Source organism: Lissotriton vulgaris, chromosome 5 (genome assembly GCF_964263255.1).
Source record: "Lissotriton vulgaris chromosome 5, aLisVul1.2, whole genome shotgun sequence".
In the NCBI taxonomy this organism is placed as follows: domain Eukaryota; kingdom Metazoa; phylum Chordata; class Amphibia; order Caudata; family Salamandridae; genus Lissotriton; species Lissotriton vulgaris.
The window spans coordinates 833,838,080-833,861,010 of record NC_141693.1 but is presented as its reverse complement, the minus strand read 5'-3'; the positions used below and the strand labels follow the sequence as shown (position 1 = coordinate 833,861,010).

The window sequence follows — 22,931 nt, the reverse complement described above, 5'->3', positions numbered from 1 at the left end:
CTCAGTCGAGGAGGTAAAGATTGCTAATGGCTGCACATGCTAAAAGCAGTTCTAGCAAAAACTGGAGAAAAATGAAAAATAACTTTTCTCCCCAAAAAATAATAATAATTAGACTAAGAAGTAGGAGGCATTTTTGAGGCCTTAGGTTACTGAATTTAGCTGGGCAATCTTGACAGCAGAAAAGAGTGTCAAAACATCAATTACTCTCTTGGATTTTCCAGTCTCTGTGTGTCTGGCTCATCTAAGATTCTGACAACTTCTCATAGATTGTCTCGTGTGAAGTTTGACACCTTGTTTAAATGACATAGGACTACAAGCTTCACCAAAACTCTTATCCAACTAGAGAAACCGGAGTACTGGTACTGCCTTTGTTTGGTCATCTGTTAGGCATTTCTTTGGTTTGTATTGAAATTGGAAGTATGCCTCAGAGCTTAAGGATCATTCCATTGTTGAAGCAGCCTTCTTTGAGGGGCAAGTACATATAAATGCCTCCAGAACTGAACGAGCCAATTGTCATTCCATTGATGAAACCTCCTTCTTTGAAGAGCAAGAACCTAGAAAAATATTTCCCAGTATCTCATCTCCCATAAAAATTAAAGCATCAACAGCTTGTTGAGAATAAACTTCTGGATGATTTTCAAGAGGAGTTGCACCCAGGTAGAGAAAATGTATCTGTCCTTAGCTCAGTTTTAGACAACCCCAAACTATTTTTAGAGAAACAGTTGCTTAGGTGCTATTGGATCTCTCTGCAGCTTTGAAAGATAGAACATGCTATCATTTTTGAGAATGAATATGGTGTTGGTGTAAACAACAAAATGTCATTGGGCACTGTAATTTCTGACCAAAAGGTCTCAGACTGTGTCTCACTCAGTTTAGATCTCAGCATACATCCTGAGGCATGGAGAGACTTGTAGCTGACCCTTATCACTGATATTTCTTCATTAGCTATGTGAGCACTTTGGCTATGCCGATATAAACGTTTGGCTTAAGTGTTTATTAGTTCAAATATTATATGTAGGTTTTCATCCATGTGGATGGACCCATTTGAGACAGATTAGAAATTCCATGGTTGGAATTGGACACTGAATGAAGAGCACCACACTAAAGCTGAATCTGTCAAAAACACCCCTTTTATTTGTATGTCAGCTAGCTGAGGTATGGCGTAATGCCTTCTGTCTGATGTAATGGGAGTCCTTCCCTCACTCGTACAATCTCTGAATCATAGTGGATATAGATATCTGTCCCAATCAAAATTGATGCTGTCCCTGGAAGTTTATCAATTTCAAATTCGAATAGGACTTCAAGTATTTCTGTTTTTGACACACAAGCTCAAAATAGCCAAAGCCTTCGCATCTCCACCTGCCACAAATCTTAGACACCATTTTCCACTGACCGGTAAAACCATGGATGGCAACCTGTTACTCTGGTAAGAAAAGAAGACCTGGAAAGTTCAGTGACTTATTACGAATATTATGTTGTGATATCACTGTTTTCAAGTAAGCCAGTGCTACACAAAAAAACGAAATAACATTTGTGTCCTCTGCAAATGTTACATTATCATGCTGTCTATAGGCATATGGTGCTTGTACTTCCTTGCCATTTGCAGAGTTTACATGTAATCCCCAGATATTGCCCTACCATCCATTTGCCCATAGCACAATCCTGGAGCCAGTACATTCTCAGCAGTGTGCTTTCATGTTTACTACAGTCAATCAATCAATCAGAGTACTTGTAAAGCATGCTACTTACCCGTGAGGGTCTCAAGGTGCTGAGGGGAGGGGGTGCCGCTACTGCTCGAAGAGCCAGGTTTTGAGGAGTCTTCTGAAGGCGAGTAGGTCTTGGGTCTGCCGTAGGTGGGTAGGGAGGGTGTTCCAGGTCTTGGCGGCAAGGTAGGAGAAGGATCTGCCACCGGAGGTTGTTCGTTGGATGCGGGGGACAGCGGCGAAGCGAGGCTAACTGAGCAGAGCTGGCGGGTGGGGGTGTAGAAGCTGAGTCTGCTGTTCAGGTAGGCTGGTCCGGCATTGTGGAGCGCTTTGTGTGCGTGAGTGAGGAGCTTGAAGGTGATCCTCTTGTCGACGGGGAGCCAGTGTAGGACACTCAGGTGGGGGGTGATGTGGCTGCGGCGGGGGACGTTGACTATCAGTCGGGCGGAGGCGTTTTGGATGCGTTGTAGTAGTCATAGGTGTTTGGCTGGGACTCCTGCGTAGCGTGTGTTGCCGTAGCCCAGTCTGCTGCTGACGAGGGCCTTTGTCACTGTTCTTCTTGTTTCGGTGGGGATCCACTTGTAGATCCTGCGGAGCATGCGGAGGGTGTTCTAGTAGGAGGAGGAGACGGTGTTGACATGTTTAGACATGGAGAGGGAGGAGTTGAGGATGAATCCTAGGTTGCGTGCATGGTCGGTGGGTGTTGGTGCTGTTCCCAGTGTGGTCGGCCACCAGGAGTCATCCCAGGCTGAGGGGGTGGGTCTGAGGATGAGTACCTCCGTCTTGTCCGAGTTTAGCTTCTGACGGCTGTTGCTCATCCAGTCGGCGACGGCCTTCATTCCCTCGTGGAGGTTGGTTTTGGCGGTGTGCGGGTCCTTAGTGAGGGAGAGGATGAGCTGGGTGTCGTCGGCGTAGGAAATGATGGTGAGGTCGTGTTGGCGGGCCACTTGTGCGAGGGGGGGCCATGTAGACGTTGAACAGCGTCGAGCTGAGGGATGAGCCCTGGGGGACGCCGCAGATGATGTTGGTGGCTTCGGATCGGAAGGGCGGGAGGCGGACGCTCTGGGTTCTGCCGGAGAGGAAAGACATGGTCCAGTCAAGGGCCTTCTCTAGGATTTCTGCTTCGAGGAGGCGTGTCTTTAGAGTGCTATGGCAGACCGTGTCGAAGGCGGCTGGCAGGTCGAGGAGTATGAGGGCTGATGTTTCACCGTTGTCTAGTTGGCGCCTGATGTCGTCTATGGCGGCGATGAGGGCTGTCTCGGTACTGTGGTTTCATCTAAACCCGGACTGGGACGGGTCCAAGATGTTGTGCTGTCCAGGTGGCGGGCCAGTTGCATGTTGACTATTTTCTCGATGACCTTCGCCGGGAACGGGAGCAGGGAGATGGAACGGCACTGGTGGTGTTCACAGGGGAGGTGGGGTCTGGCGTAGTATGGCGGTCATGGTGTTGAAGCTGTCATGGATGTCAGCGATCTTGCGGTGGAAGAAGATGGCTAGTGAGTTGCACAGTTCTTGTGAGGGCGATATGTCGTTGGTGTTGGCTCTGGGGTTGGAGATTTCCTTTACGATGCTGAAGAGCTCTTTGCTGTTGTGTGCGTTGTTATCCAGGCGGTCTTTGAAGGAGGATCTCTTGGCTAATATGATGAGGTGGTGATGTCTGCGGGTGGCGTTCTTGTGGGGTGCGTGGATGTCCGGAATGCGTTCGTGGAGCCATATCTCCTCCAGTTTCCGGCATGCGCGTTTGGAGGTCTGCAGCTAGTCTGTGAACCAGGTGGCTCTCTTGCTGGCGTGGTTGTAGGAGGGTTTTTTGAGTGGGGCAAGGGTTTTGGCGCAGTCGTCGATCCACTGTCTGAGGTTGCAGGCTGCGGTGTCTGGGTTGGTGGGGTCGGTGGGTGGGTTTTGGACGAGGGTGGTGATCCGCTGGTTTTCGGTGACTTTGCTCCAGCAGCGGCGAGGTAGCTGTTGGGTGCGGTGGTGCATGGTTGGTTTCTTGAAGGTGAAATGGATGCAGCGGTGGTCGGCCCAGTGGAGTTTGGTGGTGTGGTTGAAGGCGACGTGAGTGCCTGTGAAGAAGACTGGGTCCATCGTGTGGCCGGCGGCATGGGTGGGTGCGGTGACGAGTTGTCTTAGGCCGAGGTTGGCGAGGTTGTCGATCAGGGTGGCGGAGTTGGCGTCATTGTTGTTCTCGAGGTGGAAATTCAGGTCCCCTAGTAGGATCTAGTCCGTGGAGGTAAGTGCGTGGGTGCTGGTGAGGTCGGCGAGGGTGTCACTGAACTGAGCCCAGGTTCGGGGGTCTGTAGATGAGTGTTCCTCTGAGGGTGGTGTTGGGGTCAATTTGGATCTGGAAGTGCAGATGTTAGGCGGTGTTGATGGTTTCGTCTGCGTGGGTTACGATCTTGAGGGTGGACTTGTGGATGATGACTATTCCTCCTCCTATTCCGTTGGCACGATCCCTGCGGGTGATCTTGTAGCCGTCAGGGATGGCTATGGCGATGTCGGGCGCCGAGGATTCGTTCCACCAGGTCACGGTCAGGAAGGCCACATCTGGGGCGGAGGTGTTGAGCAGATCCCAGAGCTCGACGGCGTGTTTGGGTGCGGAGCGGGTGTTGAGGAGTATGCAGCGGAAGTGGTTGGGTCCAGTACTAGGAGTTTTGGTTGTTCTGTCGCAGGTGAAGCAGCAGGTGTGGCAGGAGAAAGGTCCGGGAGTCCGTTTCGGGGTGGCTTGGAAGCAGGTGTGGTTTCTGCCGGTGTTGAGTGCGTAGAGGGTGCTGGCGTCTTATCAGAGTCTGGTGTTGTGGCGTTCGCGGGGTCCAGGGGTTCCTGGACCTATGTGACTTATGTATGCATTTACTTGATTTTAATTGCTTTCATTCCATACTCAAATGGCAAAAAGAGCTTGAGAGCGCTTCATAGACAATGAAAACTTAAATTAGTGATTACAGGCATGGTTAAGGAGTTGTTCAATACCACATAATTGGTAGAAGTGTTAATCATGTGGTGGAGGCAATGAAAAAGAGTTCTAGGTGAAGGAGCTTTATTTTTGCAGAGATCTACCTCCAATCCCTTTGTCTCTTATTGAAAACAATTTTGAATTATGTTAAGAGGCCAACATTAGGTGATTGGTTGGTGGTCACTTATGATCAGAACATTTCAAATGTTGTACTCTTTATAACTTATTAGTTTGTAGCATGCATGTGCGGCATAGGTGCACATCCTTTGTATACTCCACCATCTAGTTTTAGCTTTGGAATTTGGAAGTAGTTTTTCATTGAAGAAATATTTAGAGTCAGAAAATGTGCTGTAACTCCTCCCTTGGTACACAATGTGTATGGACACAGACTCCATCATAAATTGTTTTTCCTGCCATTGGGTTCGGATTTATACTGAGAGGGCTCCGAGCTGGTCATGTTTCATATACTTTTTGGGGATTCATGGGATTGAATTATTACACTATGCTTCAGAAGTACAGTGCTTGCCCTTATAACTTTCTGTGGCATTACTTCACCAGAAATGACCAGGGATTGCTGATCAACCCTAGATACCCTGGATGCGGGGGGGGGGCACCCTGTGTCTGTTTGTCCTACCTCAAACATCTACACTGGAGAACACAAACCAGAAGTGGTTTATGGAACGGACACCTTCCAATATTGATCTTGGTGAAGCTTCAAGTATCCTTGGTTGGGTAACCATTATGTACTACACTTGTTCCTTTCCCTGACCATGACAACGCCTCCTTTAAGTTCTGTCTCCTTATCCTCTTGACTCAGACCTTAAGGTACCAAATACAAAGGCTCTAGGCACCCGCAAAATGCACTAATGAGCATACCCTGAAACACTTCAAGTTTTTGAAAAAGAAAATCCCTTTCGTACTGATAAAGGCAAAGACTCTGTCCATCCTGAATCCCCCCAGTTCAGGTCAGCCCAGTCCAGAGACTGTACCCTCACATGCATTAGAGCATGAGCAAGGGGAGAATGTCAAGCTGACGCCAAAGACAGCCTGCCCTGAAACTAAGATGACACACAGCGTTTCAAATTCCATGTCTGTCTTCAAAGCCCCTGTGACTAAGTCATGGTGACATAGAAAGCTTCACACCAAGGTAGAGCCCCACCCTCTCATGAGTCAGGAATCAAGCTTCAAAAACAGAATTAATAGACTGCCACTTTCAAGGTCTCCTCTGTTTTCGGGTTCTGGTCAGCACTGAGAGAAGGCTTTGGAGTGGACTAAGGCTCCACCACAGGCCTCAATCCTCACCAGCTGTCGATCTCTACTGGATCCAAGCGCATAGAGCACCCCTGCTCACACCCAAAGCCACTGCTGAAACACCCCACCAAAACCGGCATCCAAAATCCTGTTGACACAAACTGCTTCATTGACATCCAGATCTGAGGAATCTGAGGTACCGATTCTACAGCAACTGATGTTGATGCTTTATGCCAGGTTGAAGAGTGTCTCCATTCAGCCCATCATGTGGAAGATCTCGTCAGAACCACCTCCACCCAAGCCATCAGAGACACTTCCTTGCAAGGGAAGGCCTGCTTTCAAAGAAAAACCCACGTTGGAAGCCACTTCACAGTTGGCACTGAAGAAGCACAGGGACAGGGGCAAAAGTGCTCTTACATATGGTTCACCTTCGTCACCACACTCATGCACACCACCTCCTCTATCTAACCCGGAGTCAACTGAGTGAAACACCATGCACTTTTTCAGATGGAGGCAGTTCATATGATCCCACAGACAGACATGACCAGTCCTTGGACTAAGCACACACTAATCACTTCTGGGAAGACTGTAATGTTGACTCCCTCCCAGGGCAATTCTGATTTGAATGATTACCCTGTTAAGGCACTCCCGCCGGAGGATTCCACAGCCTACAATGAGGTTATCCAGAGAGCCCCTGCATTTGATAAATTGGACTTGCACGTCATCCAGGATGAAGAGAGCCTTTACAGGTCCAAATAGAAATACTCATTCTTACACATGTTTAGCGGTATGCATGAATCTGCCCCCGAAAATTTGAATAAGCCAGTGAGAGCTAGGGTTGAGAAAAAATAAAACCCCTCACAATACAACCCTACATCAAGGGCTAGACTATCACATGGTCTGCCTGCAAGATAACCTCTGTCCAAGTTACAGATGTTGTCCTTACACCGGATAAGAAGAGCACAATAAATTGACACTTTAGGCAAGAGGGTAGGGGTAGGGACAGCTAATTCTATTGGTCTACTTCCCAGGTAGGACAGGTCCCAGCAGGAAGGGATGCAGGAACTCGTGAAATAAAGCCCAGAGGATGGAGGAGTACGCAAGGAAGTGGGACGAAACCGTGTCCGAGGACAAACCCGTCTCGAACTCCAACATTTGTGGCCCAATCGATACTGCGGGCAGAGCCTCCAGAGGCATTAACACCTGTGTATGCCTCAACCTCCGGTTTGACAAGGCACATCAATTTGGCCAAAGGTTGAAGAGCTGCTTGAAAAAATTAAATAAAGACACAGATTGCCAGGTCTGAGTGCTCTGCCAACTCCAGTCACAAGAGGTTCCTTACACTAGCAACAGCTATGGGGAGAAGCAAGCCAGTACTCAAAACCAGCTGCTGTTTTATCACAGACGGCAGCAAACCTTACATCAGCAGGCCAACAGTGGTTACATGACTGGTACGTAAGGGTAAACAACTGAGTGAAGGGCAGAAGTTGCTTTGGTATAGGAGCTTCCATCTCTAAGCAGTGAATTGCCCACCTCCCTCCCAATCACACATTTGTTTTGCGGAACATAGATTTTCTCTCTGGCTGGGAGGAAATCCTATTCGTCCAGTGGGATTTAGCAGTGGTTTACCATGGCTAGTACCTAGAACATCCCCTCCCAACATCCCACCATACAGAAACTTCCTCAAAAGGGACCATCTCCTCCTCCTCGAGGAAGAGGAACACACACACTTCCAGAAAGGGGCAATAGAGAGTGTCTCTACACCATCAAAGGGCGTCTACTCTCTTTACTTCCTTATTCCCAAAAAGGACAGCTCCCTCAGGTCTGTCCAGGTCCTCAGACCTCTAAACAAATGCATCCTGTTGGGACAATGCGATATGTCCAGTCCAGAAAACTTTATTTCGATCACTTTCGGTAAAAAAGTACTACATTAAACAATACACTTACGAACACAAACTAGCACAACATAAAACTTGAAATACTCTTTTGTCGGTCCATTTCAATAGCAGCAAAAAGAATACATTTAAAAGACCATAAACATTTGCTATTAAAATACTTTTGTTATAATAGCAGAATATAAAATAAGATGAAAATCTTCCATAAGTACTAAAAGGCATTCGTCAACTGCATGGTATCCAAGTAGCAAGATACGGTAAAAAGGTACCCTGGAAGGGGTGGATTTTAAGGACTACTCAGTAGACACTATGCACGTCTAATCCTCATTGCCATTTGGAATTTGGCCATACAGAATACCACAATACGATTTGAGTGTGTCTGCAGTATTCTGAGCGTCGTCTGGTGCTTTCTAATTACCAAGTTCCATAGAGGGGTGCTATCCATTTACCACAGGACTGTCTCTAGAGGGGAACACAAAAATACAACATGCTTGAGGGGCCCAGGTCCTCCTTGGCAACAAGTACAATACTCATCCGCCATATCCATTTCTTTATGCCACTTCCTTTCTAAAGTGTTTTTCAGGTAGACTTCCATACCGAAACTGTAGGTATAGTTTCCATGCTAGTGGTGGGGCAATTTCATCAATGGTACTCTTGTACAATGGGCTGGTTGATCAATAAAAGCAACAGACAGTGAGCCTTTACAATGCCATACAACAAACTTGCAGAGCACCACCCTTGGGTTCCGACAAGGCAATTACATGACGGCACTCTAACTCAAGGTTGCCTGTTACATATGCACCGGGCTACCAACGCGGCGATGGTTAGGACATTTTCCTGGCAGTGCGGCTTCCTTGATGTAAGTTTGACTACAGGGGGTCATTTCCAACATCACGCTATTTCTAGAGACTCGTTTTATGAAACTCAACTACAGAGTGTTGGTTTATTAGGGTATCCCTGATTTGGAAGGATTACATTCCACAGATACCGGAGGTAGGATCAGAGGGTACCTCCCTTTTGGGATCCGAAGGGTCCTGATGAATGCCGGAGTGACCCGTTACTGTGGGCACGATATTTATGGCAGAAACACATCGACACCTTGGCAGTAAAGAGGAGTGAAGGAATCCTAATTTTCTCCTTTAACTTCCATCCTTCACGTTTTTTAGCCTAGCCGGATGGCCCCGGAATACATTTTTTGAGTGGGCACACATCCAACCTAGTTTTAATCTTTACTGGCGGCACTTTTCTTTGGTGAACCCAAAACTGTCATTGTTTGTATTGCCTTCCCCTCCCTTTTGCTCCACCCCAGGCGTTGGTCTGGGCAGGGGTGTTAGTAGCATGCTCTATGAGGAAGCATGTCTCCATCTTGTGAGTGAGGGCAGGTTTTTCCCATTGAACACGTGCCACTATTATTATGTATATTTTCCTACTCCTTTAAGTATGTTTCACATATGCACCTGCCCTGCCCATCTCCGCTATCTTTGCTTTGTGGTACTTGGCCATCACTACCAATAGAAAGTACTTCCTTGTGGTGTCACCACAGCTCCAAGAGTGTTCATCATGATGTGTCTAGCTGTGGGGGGTGTCCACCTGTGAAGGGGTGGTATTCGAGCCCTCCCCTACCTCGATGATTAGCTGATGAATAACGCCAGCCTAGCCCACACTCAAGGTGGTATTTATCTGCTCCACAGCTTGGAATTTACCATCAATGCCACCCAGTCCCGCCTCCAACCTGAACAGTTCTAACACTTTCTGAGTTCTATGCGGAACACAATTACTGGTAAAACCTACCCCAACCAACAAAAGGTGTTGGCATTTTAGTAGCTGCAGCCATTTTTTTAACCCATTAGTAAGCTCATGGGGGAACTGTCATGCGCCCTCTTGGGATGAAGGCTTCTTCTTTCTATTTTACCTTATGCCAGGCTTCACCTGTGCCCCCCCCTTCTAGAGTGCCTCATGAGTTCATGGTCACAGGTACTTTCTGCATTGGGGCACCCTACAAATAGACCTGTTTGTCACCTCTGAAAAAGCAAAATGCCCAAAATTAACTTTCAGGTAGTACCTACTGTCCGTGTGCAATGCACTATGGATGAACTGGTCAGTGATATTTCCTATGCTTTTCCTACTTTCCTACTCCTTCCATTCGTCATGAGGAAGATGCACTCCATACTCCTGTCGATGTCCATCAATCCCCTTGAGAAGCTGTTGTTCAGGCCGGACCTTCCCACACATAGACCGGCCCAGATCATACACCCAGACCCCATTCAGATCAACCTAGCGATGTGGCACCTAGGGTCCTAGAATATGGTTAAACTTCCCCCAGGAATGCTTGGCCATTCTGAGGAAAGCACAGAGACCCACTACTATGGCCTGTTACATGTCACAGTGGAAGAGGTATGCATAATACTGCTTTCCCAACTACCTGCCAACCCCTCCCCAAAGAAAGGTTAACATCTAGGACATCATCTGCTGTCTCTTACATCTGCAGAAGTCTGGCCTTGCCTACGCATCAATAAACCTATAGCTAGCGGGCATAGTAGCATAAGTGCAAAACAGTAGTCTAGACTTTCATAGTGTTGTCAGAGGACCATACTTTCCAGAATATCCTCTGCCCCCCAAATTAATCTTAATGTAATCCTCACCTGGCTCATGGGGGCACCATTTGCACATTTACACTCATTACTCATACTGTATCTTTCCTGAAAGATGGCCTTCCTGGTGGCTATAACTTCCCTCAGATGTATTAGTGAGCTGCAAGCACTCACCATGCAAGTACCATGCGTTCAGGTTCACAAAGATAAGGTTGTCCTCCTGAACAATCCTAAAATTCTCCCAAAGATGTTCCCTTTTCACGTGCGTCAGCTATGGTGCTCTGAGTCTTATTTCGATACAGAAAAGGGGGTGGTGATGAACGGAGTGTCTGAATTAAGCAGACCTCTCTTACCCAGTCCAAAGATCAGGGCTTGATCCATCGCCGTTATTTATCTCACTGCACCATCCCAGCTCAGAACCTGGCTATATGCAAATCAGTCTGTCCCTGGCCCAGTGCATCATGGGAACAGGGCAGACTAAACTACCAAGCCAATTCTTCACCAGAAAGGAGACAAGCTACCGGGGACCGGTTTCTGGCATTTCAGCCGTCTTCGGCCCGGCTTGCTTGAATCCTGATGGTGCAGTGAGAAAGGGACTCATGTCTGAGTATACCCTGCCACACCTATAGTGGCCAAAACGATACAGAAAAGGGGGTGGTGATGAACCGAGTGTCTGAATTAAGCAGACCACTCTTACCCAGTCCAAAGATCAGGGCTTGATCCATCACCATTATTTATCTCACTGCACCATCCCAGCTCAGAACCTGGCTATATGCAAATCAGTCTGTCCCTGGCCCAGTGCATCATGGGAACAGGGCAGACTAAACTACCAAGCCAATTCTTCACCAGAAAGGAGACAAGCTACCGGGGACCGGTTTCTGGCATTTCAGCCGTCTTCGGCCCGGCTTGCTTGAATCCTGATGGTGCAGTGAGAAAGGAACTCATGTCTGAGTATACCCTGCCACACCTATAGTGGCCAAAAACGATAGTCTTATTTCGGCAGCTAGATACTGTAGTGGAAAGAATGCGACACCCTTTAGATGTTAAAAGAGCTCCTATATATTACATCACCGGGACCAAGCCCTTTCGTAAGTTTGACCAGCTCTTTATAAACTTTGCAAAACCTCTCAAGGGTCCTCCCATCTCTAGGTATGAAATAGCATGATGAGTAGTCAAATGCATCAAAACTTTCTACCGCAAAGACAGCCCTACTTCTGTCCAGGGTGCCCTCCAGCCGTAAGAAAGTGGCACTCATTGCTTTTTTTGGGGAACATCATACTTGGTGGTGTCAGCACATTGGCCATCTGGTTAACACCACACACTTTTTCCAAGCACTACTGCATGGACTCTTAGAATGCCAGATGGCTTTGGTTGGCCAGCCAGTTGTAAGTACTTTATTTCAAACATATGTGTTGTTTACTCACTACTCATCTCTTATGGAGGACACTGCTTTACAGTCGATGCACTGCATGTGTATCTACAGCCATACATACTACGAATAGAAAATGTTACTTATGTGTTTGCTCGTAGCATGTAGTGCTGTAAATTTCCATGTGTTTGCCCTCTTCCAGGAAAGCTTGTGATGATAGCAGACTTCTTCCTTCACCACTCTTTTCACACTGCATCATATGCATGGTGCACCAAGCTCACGTCAATCATCACTCAATATACTCTCTCACTCATCAATCAACATACTCTCTCACCTGCTCTGCAATTAACAGTCCATGGTGGAGTTGGTGCCCATTTACATTGTGAACCTAGGAAGGTGTCACAACACATCTTATGATTCAAAAGACTTCTTTGAAGAATAACAACTTGCAGACGTTGAAGTAAGTATACCTTCTACTGTCAGGATTTTCGTTCTAAAAACCTTTCAGTCCATTTTCTCGACCTATTACAGATATTCAACATTTCGCTTCATGCGTGCATATTTTACATCACCCTCTTCTTACTGTACCCTACTCTATCTTTTCTGCACCTTCACTATCCCCATTATTTATAGGCTAATGTGTATCCCCTTCATAAATATATAATCTTTTTTTTAAAAAAAAAATTCAAGCTTTTATTCGATATGCAAGATATCTTGAAAGCATACATACAAGTAAAACACATTTTTAAAACAGTGATATGTATATCAACATTTAGGTACTAGGACAGATTAAAATGGGAATGACCCAAAATAAATTAACTAAAAGTGAATTAAATTGAAACTGACAGTCTCTTGCAGCGAATCAACCATGAATGTTTTAAAAATTTAGAAACACCACAAACTATTAAAGGGTCAGTATCAGTCAATAAGATACGTAGTGCAACCAAGTGCCTACGTGTTCCCAGGCGTTTAAAAAGAGGTTTAAGCCAATGCCTCCTAGGTTTAGTATAGTCCGGGCACTCAAAAAATATATGTGCTATTGTTTCTGGCCTAGATGGACAAAAGGCACAGAAGGGGGATCGATGAGCACCATTCCATTTTGATACAAAGGCCCCGATCGGAAGCGTGCCTACCCTGAGTTTAAAATGCAGGGCCCTATCGGCTGGCAAGGTGATTAAGTCCAGAAAAGGTTCGAAAACAGCCACATCCTTTAATTCCAAAAATGATGCAGTCCGATTACAATGGTGTTGGTTCCTGATGAGTTTGCCAGAGACCCAGTCCCAGTAAAGTTTTTTGAGGTCAGCCTTTGGTGGAGCAGATTTTGAAGACCAACAGTCCCCCAGGCCCAACTCCCCCAAAAGATTTTTAGTGTCCCTCAGCCACTTCATCTTGGCCCAGCCTCCCATGTTCATTACCTCTGCTAGGCCGTCCGCATAGGACTTTAGCTCCGGGACCCTCCATATGCGGGACCGAAGAAGCAGTGGTCGAAGGCGGGCCTGGTCTTTGATACTCTTACAACCAACGTCCAGGAGCACCGGTACCGTCGGGGTACTCGAGGGAAGGGCTAGGAGATCTTTCAAAAATTTATTTTCAGCCTTAGATAGGGACTCCAGGTTGCAGTGGCCCCACAACTCTGCCCCATACAAAGCTGATGTTACGCCTCTGGCCTTATAGATCTCAATTGCAGGACTCACCACTTACCTCGTGATGCTCGAAATTCCCTAAGCAGAGCACCTCCTACCTTTTTATGGTTAAGTACCATCTTATCAATATGGGCGGACCAGTTCATGTTAACCGTTATGCGAAGCCCTAAGTAGTCAAATTCGGAGACTTTTTCCAAGGGGACGGTGTTCAAAACAGGGGGACTTCCTAATTTCCTGGGGGTGCAAAATCAAATATTTCGTTTTGTCCACGTTGAAAGCCAGACCTCTAGATACACAAAAGTCCTGGAAGCGGGTCAGTAGCTTCTGTAGGCCCTGGGGAGTTTTTGAAATAAGCAAAGTATCATCTGCAAACAGCAGAGTAGGGATCTTTACTCCCCCCAGACAGGGTGCGTCCGCTGGTTCTTGCTGGAGATGCTCAACCACACCATTAATGTACAACGAAAAGAGTGTGGGGGCTAGCACGCAACCCTGTCTGACTCCCCTACAGACCGGTATCCTGTCCGTTGTTTCCCCACTTTTCCCCCATCGGACCTGGGCATAATTACTGGTGTGGAGTTTAATAAGTAGGGATAGAATGTATGGGGGCAGCCCCAATCCCTGAAGCACCCTCCAAAGTTCCTCCCTAGGGACCAGGTCAAAAGCAGTCTTCAGGTCAATGAAGGCCAAGTAAAGACTGCCCTTGCCTAGTTCCACGATTTTCCAATTTAAGAGTGCTAATCTGAAAACCTGCTCAATGGTCCCCGTTCCTGAACGGAACCCAGCCTGGAAGTCAGATAGCACTCTATTTTCCTCCACCCAGTTGGTGCTCTGAGTCTTATTTCGGCAGCTAGATACTGTAGTGGAAAGAATGCGACACCCTTTAGATGTTAAAAGAGCTCCTATATGTTACATCACCGGGACCAAGCCCTTCCATCTTAGAGGTATTTCTGTCCTCCAGTGTTAAGGCACAACAATGTGAAAAATTCAATTTATGGTTCGCTTATTGATGAAACAAGAAGTCCCTCTCGATGGAATTAATATCGAAATACAGGGCTTTATTTCACTCACCTTACTTTCCAAGCCCATGCAGGGCTTTATTTCTCTTAACAGTGGAATAGGATCGTTTTTGCAAGTTAACGAAAACGGTACCTACAGTCACTCTTACGATATTAATTCTATCGAGAGGCCGCCGCTATTTTGAACATACAGCTTGTCCACTGTTTATTTCTATGTTTTCACTTGTAAATAATGCACGGAACATTTTCTATGTCGATTAACATGGTTATTGTTTGTTTATTTAAATCAGTATGAGTAAAGCTTTAGTTGACACTGACGAAGGCGGAAACGCTGAAACGCGTTTGTCAAACTGGCTGCAGAAGCGCTGCATTAAATAATTGGAAATTGCTTGAACTCAACCCCGCATATTGGCTTTTTTGAGTGCACTCGAGTGAAAGGTCTGAAGCGAGTCATAGACCGGAGTTGGGAATGTAATTGCGCGTCTCACCACGCGCCGAGGAAGCACCCGTAGCGAGTGGAGCAACGACTGGTTAACGTGCGTTGAGGTGTGTGTGTGTGTGAAGTTGATCCTTTCTGCAGCGGTAGGAGCACTTGCACAGTATCTACTTTGCTCACAGAAGGAGACGACACTACCAATTAGGTCATTCCTCAAGATTTTAATTTATTAAGTATTTACATAGCACCAAGGTGAAATGGCCTACACGTTTCAGCTGTAGCCTTTGACAGGGCCCTCATATATAGAATGTAATTTCCTAAAAAAACCTTTACAAACCCTCACCTCTACCCAACCAAGAACTTCTTATACCCTTTAATTCCCGTATTAAAATATATTTAAATTGATCTACCTGCATGGTACTGTCCCACGCTGTAAAGTGTCAGAAAATAGCAAAACTGGTAACTGTAATCTTTGGCACAGCCTGCATTGCAATGGGTACATGCCCATTATTGCACTGATCGAACATGTATGGAGGGGCGGAGATATTTTGAAGTAGCAAGAAAAACAAGAATAGAAAGTACAGAAAGAGGATTAAGCCTTGGAGACCTCACAAATTGGCTGGATGCTTTTGTGATGCTGGCAGCCATCACTATTGATAAATGCCCCAAACAGAGCCCCTCCATTGTGAGGCACAACCAGTGCATCATTGACTAATTTAGGCTAAAGATGGTATGTCTTGGTTATAGTTTGATCTCTGTTTCAGACAGGGTATACCCAGGCGAAATGTTTTGAGTTAAAGATCAGTCAAGCACAGAACTCATCTAAGGAACTCTTCAAGGTTGTCAAATCTCCAACCTCCCTAACAGACAATAACCATTCATGGCAGTCCTTGGGAGAGAAATGTAATGTCTTAGCCTCTTTCTTCCCCCAAAAAGTTATGGATATTTATAGTTCCTTTCAGAATGGGAAGGGTATGTCCATTGGCCAGGCTGAGAAAGGAACTACTACGTGCCTGGGAGGGGATCAGGGATGGAACCCCACCCTGACGGCCCTTACCTGCTTCCCATCTACCAATATAAATGGGGTGAGACCGCGGATGGAGATGATTAAATTAGGCTCCCCATTAGACCCAGCCCCACCACATGTGTTTGAGAAGGTCATGGAGGCCTTGCTCCCCTCATTTGTCGAAATCATTAATCTCTCGCTAGAGGCAGGCGAAGTTCCAAAAGCCTGAAAACATGTTGGGGAACTACCGACTGATCTCATTTCTACCACTAATTGGCAAATTAACAGAAAATCATGTCAACGGAGCTCTAACAGAGTTCCTGGAAACTAATCATTGTTTCGACCCCACTTAGATGGGCTTTCTCGTGCAACACAGAACTGAATCAGCACTGCTGGTTGCGGTGGAAGAACTCAAAATGACTCTGGATAAAGGGAGCTCAGCGGCTGTATTGCTTCTCGATCTGAGCATGGCATTTGACATTTGAACCACTCAATCCTACGAATGAGGCTGTGGAAAAGTGGCATCCAAGGCACTGCAGTGGCTGTCCTCCTTTTTGGAGGGCAGAGCCTTTCAAGTCATGGAGGCTACTTTTTTCTCTAATTCTATGCAACTAGCCTGTGGGGTGTCACAGGGCTCCTCGCTTAGCACCACATTGATTAATATCTACTTGTGGCCACTGGCACGGATCGCCCATGAGTTCGGTATCTCTATGATATCATATGCAGATGACACACAATTGGTGGTCTCTCTTGACCCCAACACCAAGGGCGATGCGGACTGCTTAGGGCCATGACTGGAAAGAGTGGTGGAATGGATGACAAGCAGCTGCCTGAAGCTGAACGGGGATAAAACAGAACTTATGGTACTTGGAAACAAGGCGGTCCCCAGGCCTCTGATCAGCTGGCCTGTGTCTAGGCAGTCCACCAACCTCCAATACGACTATAAAAAATCTAAGGCTTCTGGCTAGATAAGGAGCCAACTATGGGAACCCAAGCGAAAAAGCTCACAGGAACTTGTTTCGGGCTACTTGGAATGCTCCGTAAAATTCTGGAGCGCATCCCTCCGCAGCTCAGAAAGATAGTAATCGATGCGTTAGATACATCCCGATTGGACTATGGAAATTCCCTCTATCTGGGGGCACCAAAATATGTTATAAAAAAAACTCCAGGTTGCACAGAAAGCCACAGTTAGGCTGCTGTGTAAAAACCCCATACAGGAAGCCGTTGGGAAGCACCTAAAAGTACTACACTGGCTGCCGATTGAGGCGAGAGTCAAATTCAAGATACTCTGCCTAACGCATAAGGCCATACACGGCAAGGGCCCCGTAAAAATCAGATATCTGGTAGCATATATGCCCCTAACTAAAGTATTTGCCCTGGCACCCAATGGCTCCTAAAAACAACTAGAATTAAAAGAGCCAGATGGGGCAGCAGATCTTTTACACACCTGGCACCCAAGCTGTGGAACTCTATGCCTAGGGAGTGCAGATTCATGGAAGCGGAATCTATTTCATGGAAAAAGGTTAAGACCTGGATCTTTACACAATATCATTAACCTCCGTTAGCCTCAGTCTCGGATTGCTCTGTGGGCAGCCATGCGCTCTATAAAATCCCCTAACAAAAACACGTCAATAAATCAGATGGATTCAGATAATTTGACGGTGCAAATACGATCTAGGGTGGGGACCCTCTCTAGCCCAGAGACTAAAAGGCGAAAGAACAATAGCTTAAGTCAGTGACAGTGACGGACGCTATTTACAGTGGGTGGCTGGGCAGGGGGATGGGAAGGGTTCTAAATGGAAAGAAAGAAAAACAGTTGCCTTTAGGCTGGCCGACCACCGCCACTCTCTCCGCACGCCACCAACACTCGCTCCTGGAAGCAGGAACAGGAAGCACCCAGGCTCCTGACTACCCTAGCCAATCACAGCGCTACAGTGCAGCCTGTAATTGGTCTAAGCGCCGTGGATCGGTGCTCAGACAAGGAATGGGAGCCTGGTGGGTGTTCTGCACCAAAGTAGCCTGGGTGCAGAACATGCATAGTGTGCAGGACGGTTTGGCCGGCTCAAAATGGCTGGTCAAAGCGTCATTGCGCAATTTTGAGTGGGCAAATCACTCCTCCTCCTGCGCTGCTCTGGCTGCCCCGCACCAGGAAATGAAAGCTGAAATGATAACAACACTAGTTATAATCAATTTCGTTTTTTTAACCTCATAGATGCTAGTAAACATCCCTCCCCAGTGCTGCGCTGTCCATTGGAACCAGTGCTGAATGGACGTCCAATGGTCGTGCGCAGCATTGGGGAGGTTGTGCTGCCGTCGGCCAACGCACCGACACAGCACTTAAGGGGTTAAACTACTGCTCACAGAGCAGTGGGGCGACTACTCCGCCTTAGCAGAGGAGCTGCCACTGGTCAGTGATACTCAAAGTATGGCCCGGGGGCAGCATGTGACCCTCATGACTTTTACATGTGGCCCCCTGGTCAAAGGCAGCACTAGGCTGCTGTTAACTCATAAGAGCTAAATTAGTTGTAATGTGCAGTTTTTTGGTGGCCTGTGTTCCTATTGTACATGAACAACATCATCATTTATTAAATCAAACACTGACGAAGGTTTTGTACAGCCGCATCCTGAAGTCATGTATATCAAGGTTCTCTTAGGTGTAATAATGAAGAAAGAGGATGGAAAGTGACATAAAACAATTGCCACGGTTCAAACAATTTGGTCAAGTGAGGATTAGTCTCAGGTGTTCTGGTTTCACGGTGTGCAATTCACCCACCAGATGTGTATGCTTCTCTTTCTCTACACCCACCTTATTGGCCAACCTCCATATAACCCCCCCCCCCCCCCCCCCCCTCCCACACACACACACCCTCCCCTCTATGGCTTGAGTTGTAGAGCACATTAGAATGTGGCGCTACGATTATATTCTGGACCACACAGTGTGGAAGCAATTCCCTGCCACAGCATAGCTTTTTGTAGTACACATTTGATAGCACACATTTAGAAGGTTAGGGAGTTGATCCTTGCTGATACTAAAGGTCCAAAAACACTTTTTGAGTGCTTGGTACAGAAATCCCACATCTAAGCACAGATTAACTTGATCCAGCCCTCCAGCCAGACCCTACAGCACACCCTAGAGTTTCCGTAATACCTGTATGAAGCAGAAGCTCAACTGCAGCTCCACACGTGCAGGCACAGCTGCCAGAACAATTACATTTGCAGATGTACACCGAGAAACCACAGCAGCAATCAGGTGTGGTTGAGGGCCAGTAGCGTTTAAACGAATCGGTAGCAGGCATATGATGTCAAACACAGCATTCTGAAGTACGGAATGATTTCGTGAGCCCACTTTTTCTGGAACCTTCTATGAAACTTTGTACCCATTGAACAAATATAGTTGGAATGACATTTAAAATGAATCTTTTAGCTCAGTTTTGAAAAAGTAAACATAGTTGTTGCCTCTCTATCGCCCTAATTAGGGGTAGCACTCCTCCTCTCAAAGGGACTTTTTATGGCTTACTTGTGCACACAACTCAGAGCGCACACCAGCACTGAACAGCTGCCCACCAAGCAGAAGCATTAGAAGGAACATTGCCGTCTACTTCAACAGGAGTTCATGGTTTGAGTTCCAAGGACAGACTCTTGTATTCTGTGTACTCCTCTGCAGTATGGTCAATGCCTTCTTTGCTTAGGTGCTGCCTCACTGTGTGGTTCTTATTTATTTCGTTTTGCAGTGGCCTTTCCCTCCAATACGCCCTTTCAGCCTTGAAGATTAATTTACTTCAGTCTTAGTGTAGTCTATCATCTAATTTCGGAATTCTGGTAGTCTAGGTTTTGTTCCAACCAGTGTAGATATGTGATATTTAGTGTTGACTTGCATGCACTTCAGAGCTAAGTGGATATTCCTCAGGCGGCTTCACCCCACTAATACAGCTCTTGCAAACAATTGAAGATTGGCACATTGCTGGGGCAAAATTGGATTGGCTTGGTAAGCAGGAAAATAATGGATTTAGGCCCAGATGTCTGACTGGGGGTGCGTGTTTGACATTGTTCAGCATTCGATCCATCAATTTTTCTTTTTGCAATTGTCACCCCTAGTGGGACGGGTATGCGGATACGCTGGTCCCGTGCACGCCATGCTACTGGATTCAAGCTATCCTGGCTGATGAGGTGTGATACCCTGAAACGGGTCCTCAGATGCTTGTTTCCAGTCCATGGAGGACCTTGTCTGGCAGTTCAGGCTGGACTGTTCCCATAAGGAGCAGGGTCAAGACTGATGTGCACATTGCTAGGTCCAAGCTGGATTGGCTTGTTGAGCAATAAAACAATGTGTTTAGTCCCAGATCTCTGACTTTGGGTGAGTGTTTGACATTGTTCAGCATTCCGTCATCAATTGTTTTTGTTGCATCCCTGAGTTAAGGTTCAAACTTTGTTGTCTGTCCTTCTTTCACCTATGATGGTGAAAGATGAAGTTAGAAACCAAGATGGCAACCTCGTTTGGAGTAACTTCAACCTATACCGTTGAAAAGACAGGCACTTAGAAATGAGTATATATTACAACCATGCAACCTTCTTGGGGAAAATCATTTAAAGACCCATTTCAATGGAAATACAAATTGGTCTTCTGTATTTGGATATTGCAATTTTTTTATAACTTCACTGTATTCTTCTTGTATTGTGTTTCTAACTTTTACTTACAACTAAGGTGGTAACAGACCATTGCGTTTAGCCTATTACAAAAAGCATTTTCTACTGTAATAATGCTAGGTATAACATTGACTCTATTTGCTCTAATTGGATTGGATTGGATTCCCTGGTTGGAATACGTTAAAATGACTTTGTACTCGCTAGGAGTCCCTGCGCGAAGTGTAAACCCCAGCTCGTGTTCGAGGTTCCCTAGGAAGAGGTTGAAGGCACTAATTCTGGCGAAGCTAGCCTACGAAAGGGAGGAAACCCAGAAGTTAAAAATAACTGTAAAGACCTATCACTCGATCCCACCAGTGATAGTGGGTGAATACTTCTACCTGGATGTGGTAAGGAACCTGCAGCATAGGTTTATCCTATTAAGGTTCTGCTTCAACTTAATTTCCCTAATGCTGGGTTTCCCTTCAAAACAGTACGCTTATAGTAACTTGACAACTTGCCCATGCAATAATGTATCAGTCCAGTCTGACCTCCATCTTTCTTTTCTTCTTCTGTCATTTTTATAAGGAGCAGAGAGTCCGATACATTAAACCTCTTTTAATGTGGCACGACTTTAAGCAGTGCCTCGTTGTCCTGTTCTACCTGGAGAAGCTTCATGATCCTTTTGTATGTTTCTGTGTAGCCTCATTCCTTTGGGCTTGTAAGCGTAGTAGACATTTAATAGACTTGGAGAACTAGGTTAACTCTTAGCCTTAAACTCATTTGTCTCCCTGAACATACTACGTAATCTCCTCGCAACAGTCTCGAAGAGATAAAGGATCTCAATAACACATGTAATATTCTTAAAGGGCTTTAATAACTTACAAAAGTTGTCTCCTTTTTATCTAAATGTATCTGTTTTTAAATCTATTGATTTATGTGTTAACCGTGAACCTGCAGTCCAGCATCTAATTTTTTATTACGTTCATTGCACAAAAAATAGACATTAAATTGCGTAATTTGCATAGCCCAATTCTATATCCCCATTGTTTTGGGGTTTGAACTTGTACATTGTTTTTCGCTATTTTAATTGTTAGTTTTTAATAATTCATATGCATTGAACTGTATTGCACTGAGAAGAATGACATTGTCTCATTTTTTAATATGTACACTTTGATGATCTATGTTTTCAAATTAGATAAAAGTTCTGTTAACGAAACGACTGTGCTGCATAGAACATTAATAGAATGTGCATTGTTTTTCCAATATATTTTCTCAAAAGGAAAATAGTGTGCCCCTTTTTTATCTCTGATTAATGTTGTTTTTTTGTTATAAACATGTTTCAGATTGATCTTGTACAAGTCAAACAAGCTTTTACGCAGATTTATCAGAAAACTCTTCCATCGATGATTTCGAGTGACACATCTGGCGACTACCGACGTTTACTTCTCGCAGTTACTGGCCAATAGAACAAGTGTATATTTAAGCACAGTGGACTGTGACATTAATCTAAAATAGGAATGCATATATACGGGAATGTTAATGCTGTCTATATACAGTATGCAAGCATTAAGTACTGAATGAAAATAGAGTTGAGATGGTTTTTAATTAGACCTCTGTAATCATGACTATTACATTAGATTGTGTTTGTTTACATGTTAAACTTGCCTTAATTAAAAAGTATGCAAATGTATTTTTCACTTCAAATAAATGTACATTTATTCAAGAAAGCTCCATTTCTTGTATTGATTCTTTAAACTGATGGTCTTGGTTTGTAACCTAATTATTGGTTTCAGTGTTTGCACTGAGATCTTGGCATTCAGTTATTTGGATCAGCTGATTAGTTGCAGGCCTTGATAAAAGATCCGTGCCTTTGGATTTGGGTGCTAGTGTACAGAGGCAGTTGGTGGTAGGTAGGTAGGCCGCCTGAGATTTGCAGGTGCAGACCTTTCAGCTCCGGCATCTTATGCCGCCTTCCTTTGTGTTAACGGCCCTCCCTCTTTATGAAATATGTCAGTGATATTGATCTGCAGTTTTAATACCAGAGGCTGGGCATAGATGTCTGACTGCAGCTCTCCTTCATTCTGCAGTTTTTATTGATTTGAACATCAAAAAAACTAGGTGGATTTGTATTTCTTTTTTTCTTTTTTTCAAAAATTATTTTTTTTTTTACTTTTTTCCAAGTATTCCAATACATATTACAGCACAAATAATCAAAATACACAATAACACAAGTAATTTAATTTCAATTTCTTGCATTAGCTATAGCTTCATCCCCAGACCCAACAGTGGAGATCCCTCCACTATCCCGCCCTTTTTTCCACTGATCTTTGGATTGCCATATCTTCCTCCCCAATGTTCTCGCCCTTCTGCCCTTCCTGTCATATATTGCCTTCTCCAGATTGTACGTAGAGAGTAGCCTTGCGACCCATGTTTGGAATGTCGGTGGTG

At 45.5% G+C, this 22,931-nt stretch overlaps 1 protein-coding gene across 2 annotated transcripts in view; it reads left to right on the top strand.

Moving 5' to 3' along the window:
* ANXA7 (annexin A7) overlaps window positions 1–22,210 on the top strand; it is a 453,711-nt gene extending 431,501 nt beyond the window's left edge. For both annotated transcript variants that reach the window (XM_086922337.1, XM_086922336.1), the window contains exon 13: window positions 21,827–22,210. In XM_086922337.1, coding sequence (XP_086778463.1) covers window positions 21,827–21,949 — 123 coding nt within the window. In that variant the 3' untranslated portion in view covers window positions 21,950–22,210. The remainder of the gene's footprint in view (window positions 1–21,826) is intronic.
* Window positions 22,211–22,931: the final 721 nt, after the last annotated feature.